General features: G+C 42.7%; 1 protein-coding gene across 8 annotated transcripts in view; it reads left to right on the top strand.

Annotated features, from left to right (window-relative positions):
• The window catches only part of EXTL3 (exostosin like glycosyltransferase 3), a 162,981-nt gene that overhangs the window by 133,180 nt on the left and 3,975 nt on the right, over positions 1-25,826 (top strand). For 7 of the 8 annotated variants that reach the window (XM_075556456.1, XM_075556460.1, XM_075556459.1 and 4 more), the window contains 3 exons: positions 8,596-8,723; positions 20,926-21,070; positions 22,246-22,374. In XM_075556456.1, coding sequence (XP_075412571.1) covers positions 8,596-8,723; positions 20,926-21,070; positions 22,246-22,374 — 402 coding nt within the window. Of the gene's footprint in view, positions 1-8,595; positions 8,724-9,772; positions 10,202-20,925; positions 21,071-22,245; positions 22,375-25,826 lie in introns of those variants that run through there. The other variant, XM_075556461.1, reaches the window with a different exon arrangement.

Below are 25,826 nucleotides of genomic sequence, written 5' to 3'. Positions count from 1 at the left end.
GCTGCAGATGGTGGATGACTTTGTAAACAATTAAAATCAGACTCCTTACCTTCTACAGTGTAACAGCAAACAGTACCTAATGGAAGTCTCATAATATGACTGTGCCAAAGCACCCGAAATGTAGGCTTTAGAAAAGCTTCCCACTCAGCTGAAGCCTGCCACTTTCATGGCACTCCAAATATGTTTCTTTACTGCTTTCAATTCTCCATCATTCCTGGTGATAGCCAATGGCTATTTAAATTGCTCCTCTGCATGTGATGTGCCATATCGCTCTGGCTGCTTTTAAGATGATGTTACTTCTTTTCCACCAGTGTTGACTAAGACATGTCCAGGTTTGGTTGTCTTTGGTTCTCTAATTTTTACTCGGCTTCAGCTTCACTATGCTTTTAGACACTGTACTTCCATGGCTTTCTTAGTCTTTGTTCCTTTCCCCCAAACTCCCTTTTTTCTCTTCAATTAGGGTAATTTTTATTGATCTGCCAAGTTCATGTACTTCTGTGTTATCGTCATTCCACTGACATGCCTACCAGTGAATTATTAATTTCAGATTAGTTTCCAGTTCTAGAGTTTTTAATTTGGTGTTAAAACATAGTTTCTGTTTCTCCATAAGATTTTTTTCTGTATCTATTTGGAGAAAACACTTAGGCTTCTTTATCTGCTAATTCCAACATGGGAGATACTGAGGATTTATCTCGACTAATTTTCTTTTTCCTTGAGGACTCACCAATACATTTTCTGATTATTAATGTATCAAACAGTTTTATATTAAATCATCCGTGGTAAGGGCCCACTTTTATATTGGTTATCTAATGAGTCTTGCTATTTTTGTTTTAGCGCGCTATTCCCTTCCCTTGATTCAAACTGAAACCTCAGTTTCTGGAGCAGTAACTCATGTAAGTGTTAGTAAGATTCTTTTATCGGAAACTGATCTGCGTGGAGACTGCCCCACGCATGGCAGGCCTGGGGCTGTGTAGTACATACATAGAACTTGGACCCTCCTCCTTTAGGGCTCTTCTTTCTGAAGTGTCCTCCTTCCCAAGGGCTGTGGTTTCCTCTGACGCCATCCTCTGGTTCTTCAGGCCAGAAAGACTGTGAGCTGTGTCTGAGCGCGTTAGTACCCTCCATGGTTTGTCAACTCCCCTTTGTTACCTTCCATCTTTTGTTCCTTCTCTGATGTCTTCAGATAATTGCATTTTTGGTGTTTTGTTGAGAGTTTACAGTTATCTTATGCAGGGGGATGGAGTCAAACAGGAACTTATTTGGCTAAACTGGAAGCGGAAACATCTAGTTGGTGACATTTTTTATATGTAGCCCCACTTAATGGTTTGGTTAGAGTTACTACTTTATTCTGACCAGTTAGCACAGTTTCCTCATCCTCCTTTATGTTTTGGAAAATAATATTAGGTGCAGTAGATTTAATGAAGCATTCTGTGGTAACAAAACATCAAAATCTGCCAATTTGGGCAAGGTATTGGGATAGCCTCATAGAAGAACTGACATTTGAGTCAAAGTGGAGTGAAGTGAAAGAATGGGCCATGGGAATTCTAGAGGAATCGGAAGAGAATGGCAAGTGCAAGAAGTCTTGTCTGGGGTGCAGTGATGGAGTGGGGGAATTTGAAAGGAGGTTGGAGAAGATGGCAGAGTCCAGGAAATGTGGGGATTAGGATGGTGCCAGGATAAGTGTTGAGATTTTACTCTAAGTGGGTTCGGAAGCCTAATATTAGAAGGTTGAACAGGAAAGTGACATGGCATGTGTGGGGCCCTAGGGAACGAATGGAGATCGTTAAAAGACTATTAGCACTTGTTTAGGTTAGAGGCCAGAGCGGTTGGGACTAGAGATGTAGTGGTGGAGTGGTGAGTTCAGAGAAGAAGCATATCACACATTACTAATAGATTCTAAGGTCTCTGTGTAAGTGGTGAGGTCAGAAAGCACCATTTTTTCCAAATGAAAAATGTAGAGCAATGAGATTGCGCTTCCCTGGCCTTTATTTTCCCCTCCAGCCAATGCTATTAGAATTGAACAGAAAGAGCTCTGTGTCCGTGGACTTGCACTTCCTGCTAAAGGAGTTATTTTCCTATTTGCCAGGAGTACGTAGGGACAAAGAGGAAAGACTGGGCGAGTAGTGAGCGGATGTGCTAGTGAACTGGGGCATCGTTAATGTTCAGCCTTGGGGCTCTGCACCTCAGGATATTGAAGGCCTTCTCGTGACGAGGCCACCGGCAAGAGTAGAGCTAATCCTAAAGGCGCAGTCTTTAGGAAGTTTAAACACAGGACTTTTTTATCTGTGTACCTTGAATTGAGATATTACTTGAATGAATTAGATTTTTAAAAATTTTCCTAAATTGTAGTTTATAGACACAGCTCATAAGAAAAACCTATTTAGGTCATGAAGGTGCACAGGTGTGCAAGCTTTTGTGCTATCTGATGTTTTTGCTTTTCTCTCAGTAGCTAGAGCTATGGCTCTTGCTTCTGTTTTAGATGGGGTAAATGGCTGTAAAGGAGAACTCTATCACAGAAAGCTACCAGACCACAGAAATGAATAGCAAACATTTTAGAAATTTAAAGGATTTGCTGAAAAATCTTTGTTTTCATTTCCTAGGGCTCCTGTAGCAAAGTGCCATGAATTGAGTGACTTAAAGTAACAACAGTGTGTCTCAGTGGTGGAGCTAACTTGTTGCTGTCCAATTGACTCCATTCTGACTTGCCAAGGCACGGGAGGGCAGAGGAGAGCTGCCCCACCGGGTGTCCAGGGTTGCAATCTTTACAGAAGCAGACTGCCACGTCTTTCTCTCCTGGGCTGGCTGATTTTAGTAACCACGCACTTAACTACTTCGCCACTAGGGATCCTTTTCTGGAGACTTAGTTCTGTCCATTTAGACATTCTTTTTAAAAAAAAAAAAAGTTTTAAAATCATTTTATTGGGGACTCGTACAACTCTTATCACAATCCATACATCCATCCATTGTGTCAAGCACATTTGTACATTTGTTGTCATCATCATTCTCAAAACATTTTCTTTCTACTTGAGCCCTTGGTATCAGCTCCTCATTTTCCCCCTCCCTCCCTGCTCCCCCTTCCCTCATGAACCCTTGATAATTTATAAATTATTATTATTTTGTCATATCTTATACTGCCCGACACCTCCCTTTACCCACTTTTCTGTTGTCCATTGCCCCAGGGAGGAGGTTATATGTGGATCTTTGTAATCGGCTTCTCCTTTCCACCCCACCCTCCCTCCACCCTCCCAGTATCACTTCTCTCAGCACTGGTCCTAAAGGGATTATCTGTCCTGGATTCCCTGTGTTTCTAGTTCCTATCTGTACCAGGGTACATCCTCTGGTCTAGCCAGATCTGTAAGGTAGAATTGGGATCATGATAGTGGGTGGGCTGGGGGACGAAGCATTTAGGAACTAGAGGAAAGCTGTATGTTTCATCGTTGCCACAGGAGACTGGCTTCTCTCCTCCCTGAGGGGATGTCCAGTTGCCTACCGATGGGTCTTGGGTCCCCAATCTGCACTCCCCGTCATTCACAGTGTTTTGATTTTTTGTTCTTTGATGCCTAATACCTGATCCCTTCGACACTTGGTGTTCACACAAGCTGGTGTGCTTCTTCCATGTGGGCTTTGTTCCTTCTGAGCTAGATGGCCGCTTGTTTACCTTCCTTTGGACACTCTTGGACCACGTATATGTCCATAGCTCCATACTTTTTTTTTTTAAGGGAACACAGCTCTCACTTTATTATTTCTCCTAAATGATTTAAAAGACTCAAAACCCAGATGCTTGCAGCACTGGACCACAAGTGGGAAACTGCCAGGTGAGGCAGAGGACATGGCCCCAACATGGGCTCTTAGGTGTGGTATGGTGTGCAGGCAGTGGCAGTGGAAATGGTGTTGGCATTGGGCTGCTCTTCTCAAGCTGCCAGAACAGCAGTGGGGCAGGGCACATCTTGGCTCTGATCCTGTTGTCGCTGCCTCTTGTCAGTTTCTCTGACCTCCACTAGCAGCTCCAGCTTCAGCATCAGTGGTAACGAGGACAGCTGGAATTGGACAGCCATAAAGGTTTTTGGTTGTGTTTATACCATCAGTCAGCAAGCCTACCTCCGCTCATGGAGTGCACAGAGGCACACCACTGCACAAGCCAGCCTCCTGCCCCCACACACTCACTTTACTTTATGCGCTGGGGAGTTTCACCGTTCTCATGTTCTGGCTCCCTGGTTCTGCTGTTGCTTCTCTGATGTCACAGCGGTCTTCTGGATCCAGGGAGGTTCACTGTGGAGAGATTTTGGGGGTTCCGGAGGACATACTCCATTCCTGGTTCTTGCTATAATGAGATGGCTTTCTTTGGCTCATCACAAAGATTACCTTTCCTCCCTTTTTCAATAACATGTTCCTCATTTCCATGTTCACCAAAAGCACCTTTAATGTTTATATTTTCAGCACTATTCTATTCAAGATAGTAAATGTAGTTATAACAGTATATGGTATGTATTCATGGCATTTTTTCCCATGAACTTCTTGAAGTCCCTCATTTAGCAGTCTCTCCTCTGTGTCTTTTTCAAGAGAATCCTGCACAGATGGGGTGAGGGCCTACCATAGTCCAGTATGACCTCATGGTAACTGATAGTATCTTCAAAGACTTTTCCCCAAAAGATCAGGTTCATAAGTAGAGTACTGTACATACTCAAATATAAGCCGACCCGAGTATAAGCCGAGGTACCTAATTATTACCTGGGAAACCAGAAAAACTGATTGACTCGAGTATAAGCCTAGGGTGGGAAATGCAGAAGCTATTGGTGAGTTTCAATAATCAAAACAAATGAAAATAAAATCACTGAAAAATGAGACATCAGTGGGGTAATGTATTTAAATATTTATTTTAAATAAAAACATAAATAAAAGGATAACAAGTCATTTAACATTAGTAAACCAGCAGAGTAAGTGGAAAATAAGTTCAACAAAAGCAATACCTTAAGAGTGCTATTCCCTGTCTCCATCAGCAACCAAGCTAAAATGTAAAGAGTTAAAATCCTTCAAAACTGGATTCCTCATCATCACCCGTATCCCAATGCAGAGCTTCAGCTGGTGTGAGGTCATCATAGACACTGTCCTCACTGAGGTCACCGTCATCACCATCACTGCTGTCATTTTCATACAAAGCGCAGTCTTCACTGCCATCCATAGCATTACTAATACTACATTTCTGGAAGGCACGTCGCACCATGTCTTCTGGAATGTCTTCCCACACATCTCGAACCCACTTTGCTATTGACTCTATGTCAGGCTTCATGAGATTTCCTCCTTTTGCTAGTCGGGCTTGACCAGATGACATCCATTCATACCACTGACCCGTGTATAAGCCGACCCCAGTTTTTCAGCACATTTTGTGCTGACAAACTCGGCTTATACACGAGTATGTACAGTACTTTAAAAGCAAGATTTCAAATGCTGCGCTGAAACACATTTGATATTAAACCTCGGGCTCAATTGCCCCATCTTTGGTTCACTTTGTAAACTGGACAAATATGTATCAAATCATCATCACTTTAGTTTTATTGCTATTGCCGTCCTTTGTTATTTAGTTATTTATTTTTCACGGCTTAGGGCTTTTTAATTTGTCCCAAAGTCACTGAAGCAAAATCCACCCCCAATGTAAAAAAAATCCAACCCCCCAAAACAAAAAACTATCTGTAGGAAAAACATGGATTTATACATAAGATGAAACGTCGTCTCCATGGGGCTCTCTCCTACTGGGAATGTCCACCGAAGGCTCTGTCTGGATCCGGTAACAGTAAAACCCAGAGTCCTTTCTTTCAAACAGAAGCAGGAAAGGCAGGAATTGAAGAGTTACTGAGACTTCGTCTTCTTTCCTTGTGGCTCATGGTCTCCTCCTTCTCCTCTGTCTCCCTGGAAGCCACCTTGCCCTCCAAAGCCTCCTCTGCCGTGGCCACTTTGACCTCCAAACCCTCTGCCACCAGCTCATCCCCTGAAGCCATCTTCACCCTTGTGCTTGGCCCAGTCTGTCCTTTGTCTTTAGATTAAAAGCTTGGTTATTTGCCTAATTGCAGTCTCAGTTTTTGCAGGCAGTGGAGAAATTCTCATTTGAACTCAAGCTTTCTGATTGATGCCAGAGACCATGCTTTTCCTTCTGTGTCTGTGTTGCTCAAGATTGAGTGTGTGTACGAGTCACCTTGGGACCCTGTTAAAATGCAGATTTTGACTGAAGCTCGAGTCGGCATTTCTACCAAACTCCCAAATGATGCCAGTGTTCCCCGTGTTGGGACGACCACTCTGGTCCGGGTTACTTATTTTGAAGTAGGTGATAAACCCACAGCATTCACCACCGACAAGTAACTATCCAAGCATTGCCATTTTCACTTCACGTTTCTTCAGTCAGCAGTGTGTATCCACGTGCTAGAGTTGAGGAAGGGCTTTGTCCTGTTCAGCTGGCAGGATGGCAGCTCTTTACTGAGTGGAGGCTTTGCTGTTGCTCTGAGGCTAAGCTTTTTTCCGCAGAGCTTCCAGATGGCCTATGGTGCATGGGGTTGCCAAGAGTTGGGGCTCAATTTGGTGGCAGGTGTACAATTAAAGTGAATTCTAGATCCTCTAGGACGGGAGAGTGGATGATCCGAGGGTAGTGTGCTGGGGGTATTGAGGGGAAAAGTGTACATTATTGTGTATCATTTCGGAAATTCAGATGTGTCTTACAATTGAAGGACATTCACCCTTCTAGAGCTTGGCATTTGATGCCTGCTACTTTTGGCCACTCTCCCATTTCATCCAGCAGCTAAAAAAAGTATGGTACTTGCTACTTTTCCACTTCGCTACCTCTTTCAATGTGTTCCTGGCCTACTCTGGAGAGCCTGGGACACCCTGGGCTACTAGTGTGGGGATTTTGATATGGGTCAAAATTGCTGCAAGGCAAGATGGATTTCTTTTGTCCATGACTTGACTTCTGTTATCTGTCATCTGTAGTAGTATATTTATTACAGATTCTTCTGTTGTCTTGAATAGGAACTTCTTTGAGACACATCTTTAATAAAAGTAAACATTCTCAGGGATAAGTATATCCCATGCTGACTTTCTGGGCAGTATCCTCCCTTCATACAAATAAGTAACGCATTTTCCAAAGGATGGTGGCTTTGGTTTGATGAGATTTATAAAGTTCACAGAAGTCTAGCAGGAAAAGGACTGGATTTGGACTCGGGGTCTGAGTTAGAGTTCCGACTCAGCTGCTTGCTAACGTTCCTCCGGCTGCTCTGGGCTTCACTTTGTCTCTGTCCAATGAGAGCTGGAATGGCCGCTCTTCGGTCCCTTCCAGCTCTGAGGGTATAGGCTGCTCAGTGCTTTGTTGAAATATGAGGACTGTGCTTGAAGAACAGAGCAGAAGGGATTTCATCCATTCCAGGTGGAATGCAGAGGGAGGCACTCGGGTGGGGTCTGGAGGGGAAAGATTAGAGTTGGCAGCAGAGTTGGAGGAATGGCCATTTTAAGCAGAACAGACAGTACTAGTGAGGACATGGAGCACTTTTGGAGCCATTCATAAACTTCAGACACTTCATATAATTACGTTCATTTTTCTAAGTAGACATCAGATAGAGTACAAGTAAAACATGGCATTGAAAGACAGTTTCTAAAAGAAATGATTCCTAAAGAGGGTCTTTTTGCTTGGGGTTTTTAAGAATATATTGATGAGTTCTCATTAGCTGGATTAACCAGACGAGATATGATAAAAATAGAATGAGCTATAAAGTGACTGCTGATTCTCGTTTGAGTATTAAGGAGACAAGATGAGTAACAAAGCTGCCTCCTATTACTGGTAAACAAAGTGGGTTTCAGTGGATTTTTGCCTTGGGCTTCTCTCCACCAGCCGTTCTGTGGGAGAGCAGTGGGCTCTCCGCGCCTGCCCAGCGCCATGGAGCAGTTCTGCTTTGACCTTGGCAGGGGGGTTTGGCATTCTATTGCCTTGCATACAGGAACCATTTTGGCTAGAGGTTCTGTAAGTTGGGATTTGTCATGAACACAGATTTTTGTTTTACTGAATAGACTACACCTTGAAAAGGAAAAAAGACATCTTTTGTATATCAAGTCAGCAGTCGTAGGTGGGAGTTGCAGAGGTGAAATAATTAAACTCCATTGGATGGTCAATGCTACTTATTTTGGCATAAGCAACAGAACAGAAAGGGCACTGGAGGGGTTTCTGGATTTGCTTTAAAGTTAATGCCTATAGGCACTGTCAGTTGGGAGATTCTGACACTGGGAATTTTAATCTCAGCCTGCTCTGCCACCATGTGTTCTCTCGGGAAAATACAAACTTCCCTGGACTGTGTTTAGCACAGTGTATAAGATAAGCTAATCCTCAGCGTTAGCATAGCTAACAAAAGAGTGACGCTTAAATGTGATATCCTTACGCATTCGTAGAATGATAGAGCCAGTTTCTATTCTTTGAAAATAGAAACCAGCACTTACAATCAGACACAGTGATTCTAGTGACTAGCTATGGTCTCCATCGACCCCGACCCCGAGACAGTCTGATGCTGCATTCAGTTTGCAGCGCTGGTTTTCAGTGCATTTCTCTTTGCCGCTTCCTCGTTACAGGTGGTCCGTACTGAGAAGAACAGCTTGAACAATCGATTCTTGCCCTGGAACGAAATTGAGACCGAGGCCATCCTGTCTATCGATGATGACGCTCACCTCCGCCACGATGAAATCATGTTCGGCTTCCGGTGAGACCTGATTTTCCATCGAGAAACACTGACATTCGCAAGTGACAGAAAACTAACCCCAAATGAATCCCATGACAGAGACAGTCATGGAGAAAGCCACAGAAGTGTAGTAAGGCTAACTGGTCACTTGGCATAGGGAGACCAAGGTTGGAATTGAGGTGGAGGGCTTCGTTTCCTCATCTCCTGCTTTGCTCTTGACTCGCTTTTCCTGTGGACTCTCCTGGTGAGGCCACCCGGGATATAAAATTGTGTGACTATCTAGAAAGGGATCTTTTCCTGCTCCTGGAGCAGGGGGTAGGTCATCCTTAAAGGCCACACCAAGTGGCCTGAGAGGAAGGGAGAGGAAAGTTGAGGTTTAGGTATTAGAAGGGGAGTACTCCTGGCAGGCAGAAGCAGCTCGTTGCTACCTGTTGGGGTAATAGCATATTGTCAAAATCCTGAGAGCCCAAAGACATGGGGAGAGATGAAGGAAGAAAGATCCAAAAGGAAGACAGAGGAGGTGCTGATGGGAGTGGTGGGGTGACGATGCTTTACTTGATGATGCCATAGTATATGCCGGGGACTTTCCTAGTTTATCTCATCGAGTCCGTTTCACCCTTGATGGTGTCAGTAGCCTTCCTGTTTTATGTAGGAGGATGTTGAGAGCCAAGAGAACAAAGCCATGGAGCTAGAAAGTCAGTGGCAGGCCTGTATAACTCCAGGACTTCCACTTCACCTCTTCCTTTTTATGATTTCTTTGAATCGTAGTAGTTCTGGTTAGGGTTTAATTATCCTGCTTGAGGAGGCATTTCCAGTTCAGAGAATGGAGTAGCCCAGGGCTGCCCAGTGGCCCATGGACTGCTGTGCTGACCCACGGGCACTGGTTACCTGCCCACTGGAAGGTACGGTAAGTACAAAATTGAGAGAAAGCATTTAGAAGCTTTTAAAGCAATTTGACATTTATCATGACTTTCAAGTGTGTGATCATTTTTCTCTGTAACAGTTTTAATGAACATGGAGTTCACAACACATAGAATTCCTCCATCAGTAGGTTTTTGGTGTATTCACAGAGTTGCTCAGCACAGCTTAGTCAATCTGAGGACATTGTCTTCACCTTGAGAGAAACCCTGTACCTTGTGGACTCATCTCCCGATTTCTCCACAAACTCTCAAGCCCGGGCAATCACAATTCTTCCTGTCTCTGCAATTGCTTCTTTTGGCTGGACATTTTACCTGAATGGAATCATGTACCATGTGGCCTTCTTTGCTGTTTCACTGAGTGTACTGTGCTTTTATGTAATGGCACAGAATCACTTTTTTGGCCAACCCCCGCATTTCCTTAAGTGTGCTATAATTTATTTTACAGCAACTTGCAAAAAATTTAGGATGAATATTATTTGCTTTTTTAAAAGGGTAATGTTTTCAAAGTTGGCCTGTGTTGGAGCATGTTTGAGCACTCCATCCCTTTTTATTGCTCATGAATATTCTGTTATATGGAATATATATGCCACATTTTATTTACCCATTATGGGCATTTGAATGGTTTTGACTTTTTTTCAGTCAACAATAATCAATTGTGAACTTTTGTGTACAAGCTTTTGTATGAGCGTATGTTTTTATTCTGCTGGGTATGTGCTTTGGGGTGAAAATAAGTTTATACACAAATATTAATGTTTTGATATTTTGAGAAGCTGTCAGACTGTTTTCTAAAGCGACTACACCATTGCTATTTCTACTAGCTGTGCATGAGAGTCCTAATTTCTCCACATCCGCTCCACTGTTTATTAGTATCTAATTTTTGATGTGAAAGTTAGGTATTGAGTCATGAAGACCGAAGAAGAATCTATGCATTTGAATTGTGCTGGAGAAGAACACTGAGAGTGCCATGGACTGCCAAAAAGACAAACTGATCTGTCTTGGGAGAAGTACGGCCAGAGTGTTCCTTAGAGGCCGGGGCTGGGAGACTTCATTGTACATACTTCGGGCATGTTGTCAGGAGAGAGCAGCACTGAAGAAGGATGCCGTGCTTGGTGAAGCAGAGGATTTCGTGAAAAAGAAGATGTGCAAAAAGTTACTGTGGGTTGGAATGAACTCAATGGCAACTAATGGCAGCAACAGCTTTGTAATGACGGCTATTCTAGTTGGTTGAAGTGGGTGTCTCATTTTGGCTTGATTTGTATTTCTCTGATGGCTAATGATATGAAGTGTCTTTTTATGTGTTTACTAGACATTTGTGTATCTTTGGAGAACTGTATTTTTATGTCTACATTTTTGTCCATTTAAAATGCATTACATGTCTTTTAAATTATTAAATTGTAAGAGTTCTTCAGGAGGAACATGAGGCTTTCTACCCCTGTAAAGAGTTACAGTCGTGGAAACTCACAGGGGCAGTTCTACCTGTCCTGCAGGGCCGCTGTGAGTCAGAATTAACTTGATGGCAGTGAGAAGTTCTTTAGGGGCCCCGCTGACTCAGTGGGCTAAGCACTGGCTGCTAACTAAAAGGTCAGAGGTTCCTACTTAGCAGTTCTGGAGGAGCAAGATGAGGCGGGCGGTCTATTCCTTTAAGGCTTTATAGACTCGGAAACCCTAAAAAAAAAAAGGTACTCTGTTCAATACGTTTCTGAATTGGAATCAACTTTGATGACTGTGGGTTTTTTTTGTTTGATTAAGAGTTCTGTTTGATTCTAGGGCCAGAGCCTTTATCAAATACATGATTTGCTAATATTTTTTCACCAGTCTATGGATAGCCTTTTCATTTTTTTTTTTGATAGTAACCTTTGAAGCATAAACGTTTTCAGTTTTGATGAAGTCCAATTAATCTCTTCTTTGTTGTTTGTACTTTGGTGTCATTCTAGAAAAACCATCCTATTCCTTTTGTTACGTTGCATGAAATTATTCACAATAAATTTTGGGAACTCATTTCTTCACCAGACATAATTTGAGAAGTGTGGGATTGGTTTTCAATAGAGGGATTATGCGGATTAAATCTGCATCTGTGCTGGAGAATTACTCTCCTTTCATTCCACTCACGGAAGGTGAGCCTGACCTCCCTAGCTCTAAGGGCCTTTTGGCTTAGGTTTATCAGTGGAGACTTTTAGGTGAAAGTAATTAGCATTCTTGCTTTGTCTTAAATCCACTTGTGGGAAATAAGTTGCTACATTCCTGGTACTCTGAGTTTCTGCTCCTCCTCTTCCCATCCAACTTCTCACGTCTCCTTTGACCTCCATCAGGTCTACTACTGAAGCAAGAATTTGTTGCTAGATGCTATGAAAAAAGGAGAAGGAAAAAAGAAAACTTGCTTAAACTCAGAGATGTTTCTTTTGTATCTTTTGTATAGTTATTAGCTCTCTCCACTCATTTTCCCCCTTAACATTTTCACTATATTTCAAAATGTGTGTGAATACGTGAGTTTTTGAAAACTAGATTCGTTATAAACAGTTAATAATACTATAAATTTTTATGCTCAAATCATTACAGATTTGTTATTGGGAGGCTCTCTGAACTAGTTCCTCTTCTGGACTTATCCTCACTCCTGTCTTCGTGCTTTAAGGAAAGGCAAAAATCCATGTAATGATTCAAAAAAGTGTAAGCAAATCCAAACGTCTGTGAACTGGGAAACGGATGAACAGAATCTGGTATGTCCAGAGAGTGTTTTCTGATTTTACAATAAGAAGAAACAAAACATTCCCACTCTTTTTCACACGGGTAGGTTACAGAGACCAGGTTGTTACGCAGGAATCAGTAGTATGCAAAAGTGCATAATGACTATTGGATCACTAGATGGAGCCTGACTACGACATTATCAAACTTCCACATTACCTCATTACGGAACCACCAAACCGCTGCAAATTATGGCCCAGCCAAGTGGCAAGCTACAGCGCAGCCAGTGTAACTCTTACTTCCTGAGACCCCTGTGTTTGTTACTGCCAGATGTCCGTTGTTAGTGTGCAGAAGAGTCCAATGGTAGATTGTTTGACTACTGTCATAACTGTGAAATGTCGGATCACAAAATAGTCCATAAGTAAGGAGCAGGTGTGGTGTTATATGCGGCATTACAGATGAGCTTTTGAAAACATTCAATGAAAGAAGCTAGATTCAAAAGGCTAGTTGGTACAGGACTCCACTGATGGGGATTGTCAGAAGAGACAAATCCATAGAAACAGAAGTATGTTAGTGGTCATAGGGACTGGGAGGAGTGGGTGGTAACAGATATGGGATTTCTTTTTGGAGTGATAAAATATTTTGAATTTAGATAGTGGTGCTGGCTAAACAGCTCTGTGGCTATCCTAACAACCATTTAATTGTGGACTTCAAATGTTTTGTCGTGTATGCTTTGTAGCCCTCTAAAGTAGGAGGACGCCTCAACAAATTCATGAAAAATGGAATCGAAAGGTAATGGAATTTTTCCACAAACTTACTGAAGCCCCCTCATAGTGCAAATCTTACCCTTATATCTATGCTGAGCAAATAATCCGAGAAGCTGGATTATATGAGAAATAATGTTGCAACAGATTGAAGAAAGGCCTGTTAACAACAACCTGTGATGCGCAGATGACACAGCCTTGCTTGCTGAAACTGAGGAGGCCTTGAAGCACTTGCTGATGACGATTGAATATTGCAGCCTCCAATTTGGATAACAACTCAATGTAAAGAAAACCAAAATCCTCACAGCTGGATCAATGGGTAACATGATCAGTGGAGAAAAAATTGAAGTTGTCAAGGATTTTGCCTTGTTTGCATCCACAATCAATGCTTGTGGAAGCAGCAGTCAGGAGATCAAATGACACATTACACTGGGTAAGTCTGCTGTAGAAGACCTCTGTAAAGGGTTGAAAGGCAAGGATGTTACTTTGAAGACAGGTCCACCTGACCCATGCCATTGTATTTTCACTTGCTTCATATGCATGTGAAAGTTGGAGATTGAATGAAGAAGACCAAAGAAGAATCATTGCGTTTGAATTGCGGTGCTGTTGAATATCGAAAGTACCATGGACTGTCAAAAGAACAAACAAATCTAAAAGGAGTCACGTCTCACATACTTTGGATGCGTTTCCAAAAAAGGACATCATGTTTGGTAGAGTAAGGGCAGCGAAAAAGGGGAAGATCCTGACAAGATGGAGTGACTGTTACTGCAAAGACGGGCTCCAGTGTAAGAACAATTGTGCGGTGCAGAGGCCCAGGCGGTATTGTGTTCTGATGCGCATTGGGTCCTATAAGTCGGAACTGACTTGAAACCACATAGCAGCACTGGTGATAATTCCATGAAAGTTTTTAATAAGGCACTGATGGGGGAGGGTGTGTCTTAAATCCTTTGACTATAGAAGAGCAGATGAAGGAACCAAGGAAGGCCACACAAAGATCAACAAGGAGTCCAGGAGTAGAGTGTAAAAAGAGGCAAGGGCCTTTTCCTTGAGAACAAAGAGAGAAAACCTTTCTTTGAAAACAGTGTCCTGAATTTGGACTTCCAACTTCTTAAACTGTGAAAATAAATTTGCTTGGTGAAGTCACAACTTTACTTTTTTTACTTTTAGTACTTGTTGGGATTGGGGCCAGCACCTCAGACCTCTCCACTGGTTACTTTTAGTATTTGTTATAAGCAAAATCTCACTACCATTGAGTCGATTCCGACTCATAGCCACCTTATAGGACAGAGTCACTGCCCATGTAGGTTTCCCCGAATAATTCTCCACAGTAGTGGAAACTTCATCTTGGCAACTTCCCCTCCCACAGAGTGGCTGGTGGTTTCAAGCTGCTGACTTTGGAGTTAGCAGCCCAATCCATAATCCAGTATGCCCCCAGAGCCCCTGGTATTTATGATCCCTGCACAAAAATAGAACAGAGCCCCAAGCCTACACAAGTAGGCTTCCTTGTATCTCTTTAATAGAACACAGGGGCCTTTGTCGGAATGGATTGTTAGAAAATTACTGGGATGATATACCCGTGATTTACCAGTAAGCCCCAGCATTGCATAGTGTAGTTAAGGGGTTGAGGTGTGGTAATTGATTGTTGTGTTTTGTTTTGTGAATTGCTCTTCCCTTTCCTAAGTGCATAATTGCTTTCATAGCAATGGGTGATGTTATTTAAGTTATTTACTTGTAAACGTTAGGATATGTAAGAAGCATATTGTGTTTTAGATGTAAAACGACACCTCACCTCCCTTTCTGTTCATTCTTTGATTTTTAATGGATTGTATCTGTTTCAAAATGGAATTTTCACATGACTTCATTCTTCATGAAGCAGAAGGAAAAAGAGGCTTTTTTTTCCTTTTTATTTATTTTGTTGTTGAGTCCATATTTATTTTTGTACATTTTTAACAGTTTTGGTTTTATTGGGATATAATTCACGTATCATACAATTCAATAGTTCAGTCATATTAAAAAGAGTTGTTCAATCATTTCCACAATCAGTTTTAGAACATTTTCTTTTTTGTACTCTTTGTTTTCAACTCCCCATTTCCCCCCAGGTCTATATTACTTTGATCTCTGATAATATCCTAATGTATTGACTGATATTATTTATAACTATTACCCAAATTTTAAAGAATAGGAAACTTGTTTTAAATAAAGCAGTAGTAATAATAGTGACTTTTGCTTCCATCAGGCTCACACATTAAAACAAAAGATTGAGTGACAGACTTTCAGGGCTGTCACTAGTTTCTATTTCTTATTTAGCTGACTTTGCTAATGTGGAAATTAGGAGTGAGTGATGCGCCAAAAAAATGGAGTCAGTGAGCTTGTTTAAAGGAGACAGTTTTAAATGTGAAATGTTAACAAAAGATATGAACCATTTTAGATTCGGATTCTTTAGTCTTGATTAAAAAATATTCTCCATTTGTCAGAGTTAGAACTGTAGAAAGATGACTTTGTTTTCATGTTTGAGCTGTAAAATTAACTTTGAGACCTTTTCTATAATGTAATTAGAACATCAGTACATTTAAAGACTACCGTATATACTTGTGTATAAGCTGAGTTTTTCAGGACATGTGCTAAAAGACTGGGGTTCGGCTTATACACGGGTCAGTGGTACCCCAGCGAGGTGTAACATCTCGCTGGACCCCCCCTGAAGTAATGGCGCAGTTATCTCTCGGGTGATTGCCGTTTCTCCCCTGTTCATCCAAAGCCCCGCTGACACTGCAGAGCTTTGAATGTTTATTTACTCACATCTAACCAATCAGAGCCGTCCTATGACTTGGACGGCTCCAATTCGCAGAAGCACCCGTAGTGATTCACTTACGCTGGAAGCTGAACTGGTAAGGATGTGTCTGTGGCTGCGCTCTGTCTCTCCTCTCTGGTCTCTGTTAATTCACATCCTGCATCCCCCGCTCCGTCTCTCCCCTCTGGTCTCTGTTAATTCACATCCTGCATCCTCCGCCTGCATGGACTACCCCACCTCCTCCAGGCTAACACGTCTCAGGGAGGTGGGGGGCATTACCATGAAAGTTCTTTTTCAAAGTCTTATTTATTTTAATCCTATTAGAAATGGATACTCTTGAACCAAAACAAAAACACAAGTCATATGAGGCTGGTTTCACAATGAAGGTTGTGTCAAGAGTGGAAGAGAGCAATAACAGTATTGCAAGTAGGGAATTCTGTGTTGATGAAAAGCAAGTGAGGGAGTGGCGGAAAATGAAGGCTAACTTGGAACGGATTCCAGAAGCTAAAAAAGCTCGTCGTCGTCGTGGCTTAACGTATTTTTATGGGGCTCTAGAGAGTGAATTACATAAATGGGTTATGGAGTGTCGTCAAAATGGTTACTGCATAACACACATGGGAATCCGCATACGTGCTCTACAAATGGCTAAGGATGACAAATATAAAGCACCAGGCATTGAAAAATTTGCTGCGTCTGCAGGATGGTGTACCCGCTTCATGAATAGGTTTGGCCTACTATGTTTGAGACAAAGAACAAAGATTTCCCAGAAATTGCCACAAGACCTTGAAGAAAAAATTTTGTCATTCTAATCATTTATTATAAAACAAAGAAGGATTTATAATTAGACCTGGAAGATAGTGGGAATATGGATGAAACTGCCATGACTTTTGATCTTGCAAGCAACAGAACCGTGGCAAGTTTAGGAGAAAAAACAGTTTTCTCAAAACCACAGGACATGAAAAATAAAACCAACACTTTACAGTTGTTCTACCATGTTTGGCTAATGGAACTAAGCTGTGTCCTGTCATTATTTTTAGAAGAAAGACCTTGCCTAAAAAGATCAATTTCCCACCAAGAATTACTGTGCGTGCACATGTTAAAGGCTGGATAGATGAAGACGGAACAACAAAATGGCTGGAAGAAATTTGGAACCGATGACCAGGAGCAGCCTTAAAGAAAAAGCCATCGTTACTTGTTTGGGATATGTTCAGAGCCCACCTATCAGATGGCATAAATAATTTGGCAAAATCTAGTAAAGTTACTTTAGCCATTATTCCAGGTGGGCTTACATCTGTACTGCAGCCTCTGGATGTATCTTTGAATAAGCCTTTTAAAGACTGTGTGTGAAGGATGTGGCATGAATGGATGTCATCTGGTCAAGCCCGAGTAACCAAAGGAGGAAATCTCATGAAACCTGACATAGAGTTAATAGCAAAGTTGGTTCGAGATGCATGGGAAGACATTCCAGAAGACATGGTGCGACGTGCCTTCCAGAAATGTAGTATTAGTAATGCTATGGATGGCAGTGAAGACTGCGCTTTATATGAAAATGACAGCAGTGATGGTGATGACGGCGATCTCAGTGAGGACAGAGTCTATGATGACCTCACACCAGCTGAAGCTCTGCACTGGGATACAGATGATGATGAGGAATCCAGTTTTGAAGGATTTTAACTCTACATTTTAACTTGGTTGCTGATTGAGCTCAGGGAATAGTACTCTTAAGGTATTATTTCTTGATACCTTATTGTTTTTGGTGAACCTATTTTCCGCTTACTGTGGTGGTTTACTAATGTTAAGTGACTTCCTTTTATTTATGTTTTTTATTTAAAATAAATATTTAAATACATTACCCCACTGATGTCTCAATTTTTAGTAATTCTATTTTCATTTGTTTTGATTATTGAAACTCACCAATAGCTTCTGCATTTTCCACCCTAGACTTATACTTGAGTCAATCAATTTTTCTGGTTTCCCAGGTAATAACTAGGTACCTCGGCTTATATTCGAGTGTGTACGGTAACTCATTAAAGGTGCAGAGTGACAAATACATAAGTTTGACTAAATTATGTATAATAGTTTTATGTTGAAGTTGATAACATTGATTATTAATTTTATAGTTTTAGATACCTAACTTTTCAATCTCCATGAGAACATATTATCTAACTCTTAATTCATCCCTTTAGGAATGGATTTTTTGCCATCATTTTGAATTTATCACTTACCAATTCTTCCACTTTGACTTTTTCCCCTTAGTATTGGATAGATAATTGACCATCTTATTTTTTAAAATTAATAAATCTTTTTATTGGGGCTCATACAGATCTTATCACAATGCATACATACATCGAGCAAAGCACCCTTATACGTTCATTGCACTCGTCATTCTCATAATTCACTTTCCACTTGGGTTCCTGGAATCAGCTGTTTCCCTTTTCCCCCCCTCCCCCTCCCTCCCCACTCCCCCTTTCCCCCTGGTCCCTTGATAGTTTATAAATAATTATTATATCTTATCTTACACTCCCTGGCATCTACCCTCACCCACCTCCCCATTGCCCAGAGAGGAGGTTACACATAGATCTCCAAGATCGGTTCTCCCTTTGTACACCCCCTTCCATCCTGGTGTCGCCACTCCTACCGCTGGTGTTGAGGGGTTCATCTGTCCTAGATTCCCTGTGTCTCCAGATCCCCACTGCACCGCTGTGCATCCTCTGGTCTAACCAGGTCCACAAGGTAGAATTGGGATCATGATAATTGGGAGGGGAGGAAGCGTTCAGGAACTAGAGGAAGGTTTTGAGTTTCTTTGTTGCGACACTGAACCCTGAGTGACTCAACTCCTCCCCACTGACCCTCTGCAAGGGATGTCTAGCTGTCTACAGATGGGCATTGGGTCCCCATCACACACTCCCCCTCATTCACGGTGATGTGATTCTTACCACCACCCCGCCTTAACAAATTAGATATTAGTTTTTGAAATCAGATAGCTAATTATACTGTCCCAGAGAGGCAGGAGGTGTGAAGTACCCCGCCCTTCAGGCTCTCTGGGAGAAAGGCGTGGCACAGTGCTGCTGTTCTGTGATGAAAGCAGGGGAGGAAGCCCTCCAGGCAGGTCTGCTCTGACACTCAGGCTGGGTCACTCTGCGTTGAAAATTGGCTTGGATGTACACAACAACCTGTTATAATGACTTATAAGTAACCAGATCAGACAACTGAAAGATTTTCCACTCTTTTGTTGGTGTTTCACGATGAGTTAGACAATAGGTATTTGAGGAAATGAGCATCTATTTATAGGAGGACTGATTAAACATTTGGGCATTGCTACTTATGAAGGGACTCCAAAATGTTCGTGGCAAAATTCTACTACCTTGTAATTCTATTTTGACACATTCCATAAATGCCAAAATGTGCTCCAGAAACGTGATAGATTTTTGTATCAGGGATTTGGAGGCTGTTGAGATGGGCTAGAGGGGGAGTTGGTTAATGGGTGGCAGAAATCCTGTCCAGAGGCTGTTATTGCGATAGGAGATGTGGGTTTTCAGCTATTGATCTGAATTAGTTTTATTAGGATAGGGATCTTGTGAAATGACAGCTGTGTTAGGAATCAGCTTCATGCAAGTGATGAGGGTGTTTCTTGGGCAGATTAAGTCTTCATTTGAATGGCTGGGTATGGGTGGGCACCATCCTTCATTTTTTGTGTGTGGTTCCCTGAGGGTGGGCGTTTATTTGTTTCCTGGAGTGGTCCCACATTGGTTGCTAACTATGAGCCTTTTGACTCCTGTAAAGAGTTAGTCTTGGGAACCTACAGGGACTGTTCTGAGTTCTACTGCGTTCTATGTGATGGGTCTCTGTGAGTCAGAATTGTTTAGTTTTTTTTTTTAACAATTTATTAGGGGCTCATACAACTCTTATCACAGTTTATACATAAATACATACATCAATTGTATAAAGCACATCTGTACATTCTTTGCCCTAATCATTTTTTCTCCTCTTTTCTTTTTTTACATTTTATTAAGGACTCATACAACTCTTGTCACAATCCATACATGTACATACATCAATTGTATAAAGCACATCCATACATTCCCTGCCCCAATCATTCTCAAAGCATTTGCTCTCCACTTAAGCCCTTTGCATCAGGTCCTCTTTTTTTTTCCCCTCCCTCCCCTCTTCCCCTCCCTCATGTGCTCCTGGTAATTTATACATCGTTATTTTGTCATATCTTGCCCTATCCGGAGTCTCCCTTCCCCCCCTTCTCTGCTGTCCCTCTCCCAGGGAGGAGGTCACATGTGGATCCTTGTAATCAGTTCCCCCTTTCCAACCCACTCACCCTCCACTCTCCCAGCATCGCCCCTCACACCCTTGGTCCTGAAGGTATCATCCACCCTGGATTCCCTGCGCCTCCAGCCCTCATATGTACCAGTGTACAACCTCTGCCCTATCCAGCCCTGCAAGGTAGACTTCGGATCATGGTAGTTGGGGGGGAGTTTTGTTTAGTTTTTGTTGTCTGTAAATTTGAGGATGATATAAATATTTTTGCTGGAAGCATGTTGAATTTTCACATTTCTTTCTTGTATTTAGTGAGATCATTCCATTGTTAGTCCCAAAGCCTACTTCTTACAGGTGTCTTCCTTAGCACTGTTCAGCATGTGGGGTAACACTCGAGGTATTTTACTGCTGTAGTCAACAGTATCTCGCGGTATAGATCGAGTTAAGCATTGAGTGTTCTTGAAGTACAAACGTGTTCTACTGTAATGATGTGGCATGGTCATTTAAAAAACATTTTAAGAGATTTAGTAGATTATTGTGCATACTTGACTTGAGACCCCTGACTTACTAGCTCCTTCCTGTGTTATCGTGGTGGCCTGTTTTTCCTGTGAAGGTTGGAGAGGTGTTGCCGCTGAAAAGTTAGAGGACTAAGAGCGGGCCCTTGTTAAGGAAGCGGAGTGTGTACCCATTTGTTTTGATTTTTTGTGGTTGTCAGACCCTGCAAAGTAGAAGCACTAATTTTAAAGTCTCTGGTAATCTTAGCACGTTGTATTCAGAGGTGTGTGTGTTTATTTGTGTATTTTGAGGGTGTGGAGAGAAGCACGGGACCGCATTGTGGGTTTCCCAGGCCGGTATCATGCGTGGGACATTCCTCATCAGTCCTGGCTCTACAACTCCAACTACTCCTGTGAGCTGTCCATGGTGCTGACAGGTGCTGCCTTCTTCCACAAGGTAAGGAAAAGAAAGCATCACAGAATGCAGGTTATTCTTGTGTTGAGAGAGGACTCAAGTCGAGGCCCACTGTCCATCTGCTACCTTGGTACTTAACATATATATATGTGTGTGTGTGTGTGTGTGTGTGTATATATATACACACACACCTATATTCCTATCGTTATATATTAGTATAGTTACATCTGTACATGCCTATATTTATACCTCTATAAATGTCTTTTGCCTCCTAGATCTTTCCTTTATTTCCTTTTACTTGAGGGTGGGGGTGGGGGAGGAGAGAAAGTGGGAACAGATCGCATTGATCACCATATAATCCCCCTGCCCCACCCAGAGTGATAAACAACAGAAACGTGGGTGAAGGGAGACAGCGGTTAATGTAAGATATAAAAATAATGATAATTTAAAATTTATCAAGGGTTCACTAGGGTGGGAGGGTGGGAAAAAAGGAGAGCTGATTCCAAGGGTTTAAGTAGAAAGAAAATATTTTGAAACTGATGATGGCAACATGTGTGTTAATGTGCTTGATTCAGTTGATGTGTGGATTATTGTAAGAGCCCCCAATAAAATGATTATTTAAAGAAAGGAAAATAAGGCGGGGTTGGGAGAATGCCGTCACCTCACTGTTCCTCTCTGCCCTCAGCAGCATGCGCTGCCCCAGGGTCAACTTTCCTGCTGTTCTGTATTTGCCATTTCTGTGTCAGAGAGGCTGGATGTGCACCAGAGTACACACACAGGCCTAGCACGATAAATGAGTGAACACTTAAGCCATAGCAGTGGGAGGAGGAAGTTTTAAAGAACTAGAGCAGAGTTACATGTGTCATCAGTGTTCTCTGGCGCCCTGGAGATATCTTCTCTTCTGTGTGGCCCTTCCATGAGGGACTGTCCAGTTATCTTACAGGTGGGCTTTGGGTCTCCACTTTGTCCATGCTCCTTCATGTCAGTTTGACGGATTATTTTTGAATTTCTGATATGTATTCCTGTCGACAGGCTTGAAGTTTTTCCCCTCTCTCAAAGGCATTTGAACGGGACCTGCACGACGAGGGGTTGGCACCCTCAGCTCCGACTCCTTAAACGCTAGCGATTATCGTCATTTTTATCACACCCTGTTTTTATGGAAAGTTACAGAGTTGTGGCCTCTAACAGATTCTGTGATGCTTTTCTTCCCCCAACAGTATTACGCCTACCTGTATTCTTACGTGATGCCCCAGGCCATCCGAGACATGGTGGATGAGTACATTAACTGTGAGGACATTGCCATGAACTTCCTGGTCTCCCACATCACTCGCAAACCTCCCATCAAGGTGAGGGCCTATTTGTGGCAGGGCTCTGGGTGCATGCATGCTGACATCTCGGATTTGGCCAGAGTACAGTATTTAACTATTACCGCACCTCTAAAGTGGAATAATTACATCACCTGCCTGGTAAGATTTTTACTATTGTTCAAGTAGGAGCTCTTCTCCCAGAAGACGTCCGTGGATCCATGTCAGAGGGTTTGTAATTGAGTGGGGACCATGTTCCATCTTCATTTTCTCTAATCTCTTAATTGGAATTTAGCACTTCTTTTAATTATGAATCATGCTACACTTGCTTCATAAGTGCTGATAAGTAAGTATTAGACATGGTATTTAAGGAAACCTGGTGGTCCCGTGGTGAAGCATTGGGCTGTGGGGCAGCAGCTCAGACCGCCCGGCTGGTCCGTGGGCAAAGATGAGGCTGTCTGCTTGCAGAAAGACTTGGAGTCTTTGGAGAAGTTCTGCTCTGCCCTGCAGGATTGCTGGGAGATGGAAGTGACCCAGCAGCATTGTGTCTACAGAAGGTATTTGCTCAAAAACAAAGTAGTCTCAGAATTTTAGAATATTGGGTTCTGTTTTTTCCCTGAGTTTCTGAATAGGCTTGGTTCAGAATGTACCGGCTTCACAATGCACGGAAAGGCCCGTTCCATCCCCCTCTCTGTTCCTGTCAGTTAGGCAATGGCTCAGGTGTAGGGAGCCGTAGCCCCTTCAGGAGCTGGCATCAGGCCTGCTCAAGGCTTGTAATAGTTCATACAAGAGAATATGTTTGTTACTTCAAAAGAGTATTACTGTGAATAGGCTCTGTCTTTAGTGTGCATGTAATGAATTCACACCTCTTGTCCTTGGAAAAGTCAGCAATGAGGTTTATTTTCATTGTTAAAAAGGCAAATGTCTTAATTTTATAAAATAGTAACTTTGCCTTCAGAGACCAAGAGTTAGTACCACAGTAGATTTTAGAAATAAAAAACACTTCTTTGTAAACTGTAAGGTAGAGGAGGCAAGAGGGAATTAATGGTGGGTGGAGCTTTCTATTTCCTAGGTAGCCAGGTGAAGTTCAGCTAAGCTATATGCTTCTATTTCTGCCTCCTCAGTGGAGCAGAAGATGCGAGGCCATGCAACTCTAAGGAGCCGAGTGAAGATGCCTAAAGATAGCATCAGTCACCTGGAGAACTCACCGTCATGATGAATTTTTCATCTGCATAGGAAAATGCGGTTTTTCCTCGTGTCTGTATTATTAGACCAGTGTTTCGTTAGCCAAACCAACTCTTCAGCATGGAGACTTTGGTAAAGGTTTCAGAGCGGATGATTAGCTTGCATTCAACACGTCGCACACATTTTGTTTCATCTTCTCTGCTGTGACCCTTTTTCCGCCTCCTGGGCTTCCTGCTTTCACCCCTCCTTTTTGTCCTACCCCTCTTTCCTTGGGTGAAGGCTGCCCTTTGATCTGAAATGCTTGACTATGTTGATACGAGAGTGAATTCAATTATAGACCTGAAGGATGACTCAGGGCCATAGTTTTGGGGGGCCCACCCGCCTCTGTCCCACCAGTCAACCTCCTCTCCTCATTTTATGGCTTTGCGGTCTGCTCCCCGTGTCCCTCCCACTCCACCCACGGCAATTTGTGGAGCAGTTGGTAGCAGTCACCAGTGATTCCCCTCGGCTCAGGCTTGTGCAGACTGATGTTTGTGTCACCCTTTAGTTCACTGGACTGGTTGTTTCCATTTCTGTGACTCCTCTTTTAGCATTCCTTGAGAGACCAATAGTTTCACCTCAGATGACTGCTCATGACCTTCTAAGGCCAAAGTATTTACCAAAGTAGGCTGTAGGACATTGTCTTTGTGGATGATGTTATGCCAGCTGACCTTGGGGTCCCCTAAGACTGGTCCTGATCCTGGGCCAGTGAGTGACTCACTCATTCCCTCTAGGTGTTTGGTTAATTTTAAGAAGTTTTTGTAACTTTGTTTCCTCTATGCTCCACCACATTCATGGACAGATTTGTAGCAAAAGTAGATACACCTATAATTATTCCTTTGTGAAGTCTATTTCTGTTCATGGGTCTCCTCCCACGGTTCCACCCACACCTGTTCATCTGTAGATCACCACCACTACTGCGGGAGCATGTAACCACGTTTGCTCTGTCATGTAACCACGTTTGCTCGGTGCCTTTAGCTCCTGCAAACCTCCCCTACCAGCATATTTTCCTAACCTCCTTCTTCCTTGTAAGCTGGGATCAGGCAGAGTTAGTTTGGTTGTTCTTTGGGTTGCCCTGAGCTGGGGGCCCGCTTGAAGAATGCTAACCACAAAATGACTGAGGATAGAAACTAAGGACTGAAAACATAAGAAGGCAACCAGTCCCCATGAAAGGGACTTGCAGACGTGTAGCTATCACTTCTAGGGATTACAGTTAGAATTTCAGTTGAGATTAAAAAAAGACATTTTAAATTGGAAATATTGAAACCATTGCCATTGAGTTGATTCCAATGCATTGTGACCCAGTGGGCCCAAGAAGAGCTTGCGTTCCCAAGACTAATCTTTGCAGATGTGCACTGCCCCGTGTGTTTCTCATGGCGAAAATGGTGGTTCCTAACCTCTGACCTTTTGGTCAGCTGGTGAGCAAAAGCGTTTTCACCACCGCAATGCTAAGCCTCTGTTAGACCTTGCTGAAGAAAATATGAATGATAAATGTAAAGGCATTTCCCCAAAGCTATCACAGAGATGTAAAGAGAAAAAAATAAGAGAGTTAAGAAGCCTGGAGGATATAAGTATATAAATCAAATAAAAACCAGTAAGAGTACCCCTCCTACCCCCCAACCTAAGCCTATTGCTGTCACTTTGAATCTGATTCATTGTAGCCTGCACTGCAGGACAGAGCAGAACTACTCCTGGGGTTTCCGAGGCTGTATGTCTTTTTGGGGAGCAGACCGCCTTGTCTTTCATCGCACAGAGGCTTTGGGCTCTGTCAGCCCTGCCAAACAGCCTCCCACTTCACCCAGTGTGCTCCCAAGGCTCCTGAATTAGGGTGCAAGAAAGGACAAACTCAGAAAATGTAGGAGAGGGAAATTTATATTAGAAAAATAGAGTGTGAGAGTTTCCCAGACTGGCTACCTCTCTGAGCTCTGTGTGTCCATTGTGGATAGCTACTGAACAGATGTCATGTCTTTCATGGTGATAGGCCTGTTACAGTTACCAGTGGATTCGTTGCCTGTACTTCCCCCAAAACCTTCAAATTGTGGAATATAATGCCTGTATGCTTAAAAATCACATGTACAGTTTCTGGTAGAGAAACCTTTCTCATGCTGGCTGCAGAGATGCCCAGACCACTGTCGTGGGCTCGCGGAGGGCACTCCTTGTAGCAGTTGTCTTTGGGCATCTTGGACTTGATGGAGTAAGCGGTTTGATGTATAGGATCCCGCCACCTGCAGACAGGCGGAGCCTCACTCACTCCGCCACCTTGCTCTGCC

This window comes from Tenrec ecaudatus, chromosome 8 (genome assembly GCF_050624435.1).
Source record: "Tenrec ecaudatus isolate mTenEca1 chromosome 8, mTenEca1.hap1, whole genome shotgun sequence".
Lineage (NCBI taxonomy): Eukaryota > Metazoa > Chordata > Mammalia > Afrosoricida > Tenrecidae > Tenrec > Tenrec ecaudatus.
Note: the sequence above shows the minus strand (reverse complement) of the source record. Positions and strands in the feature narration are given on the sequence as shown.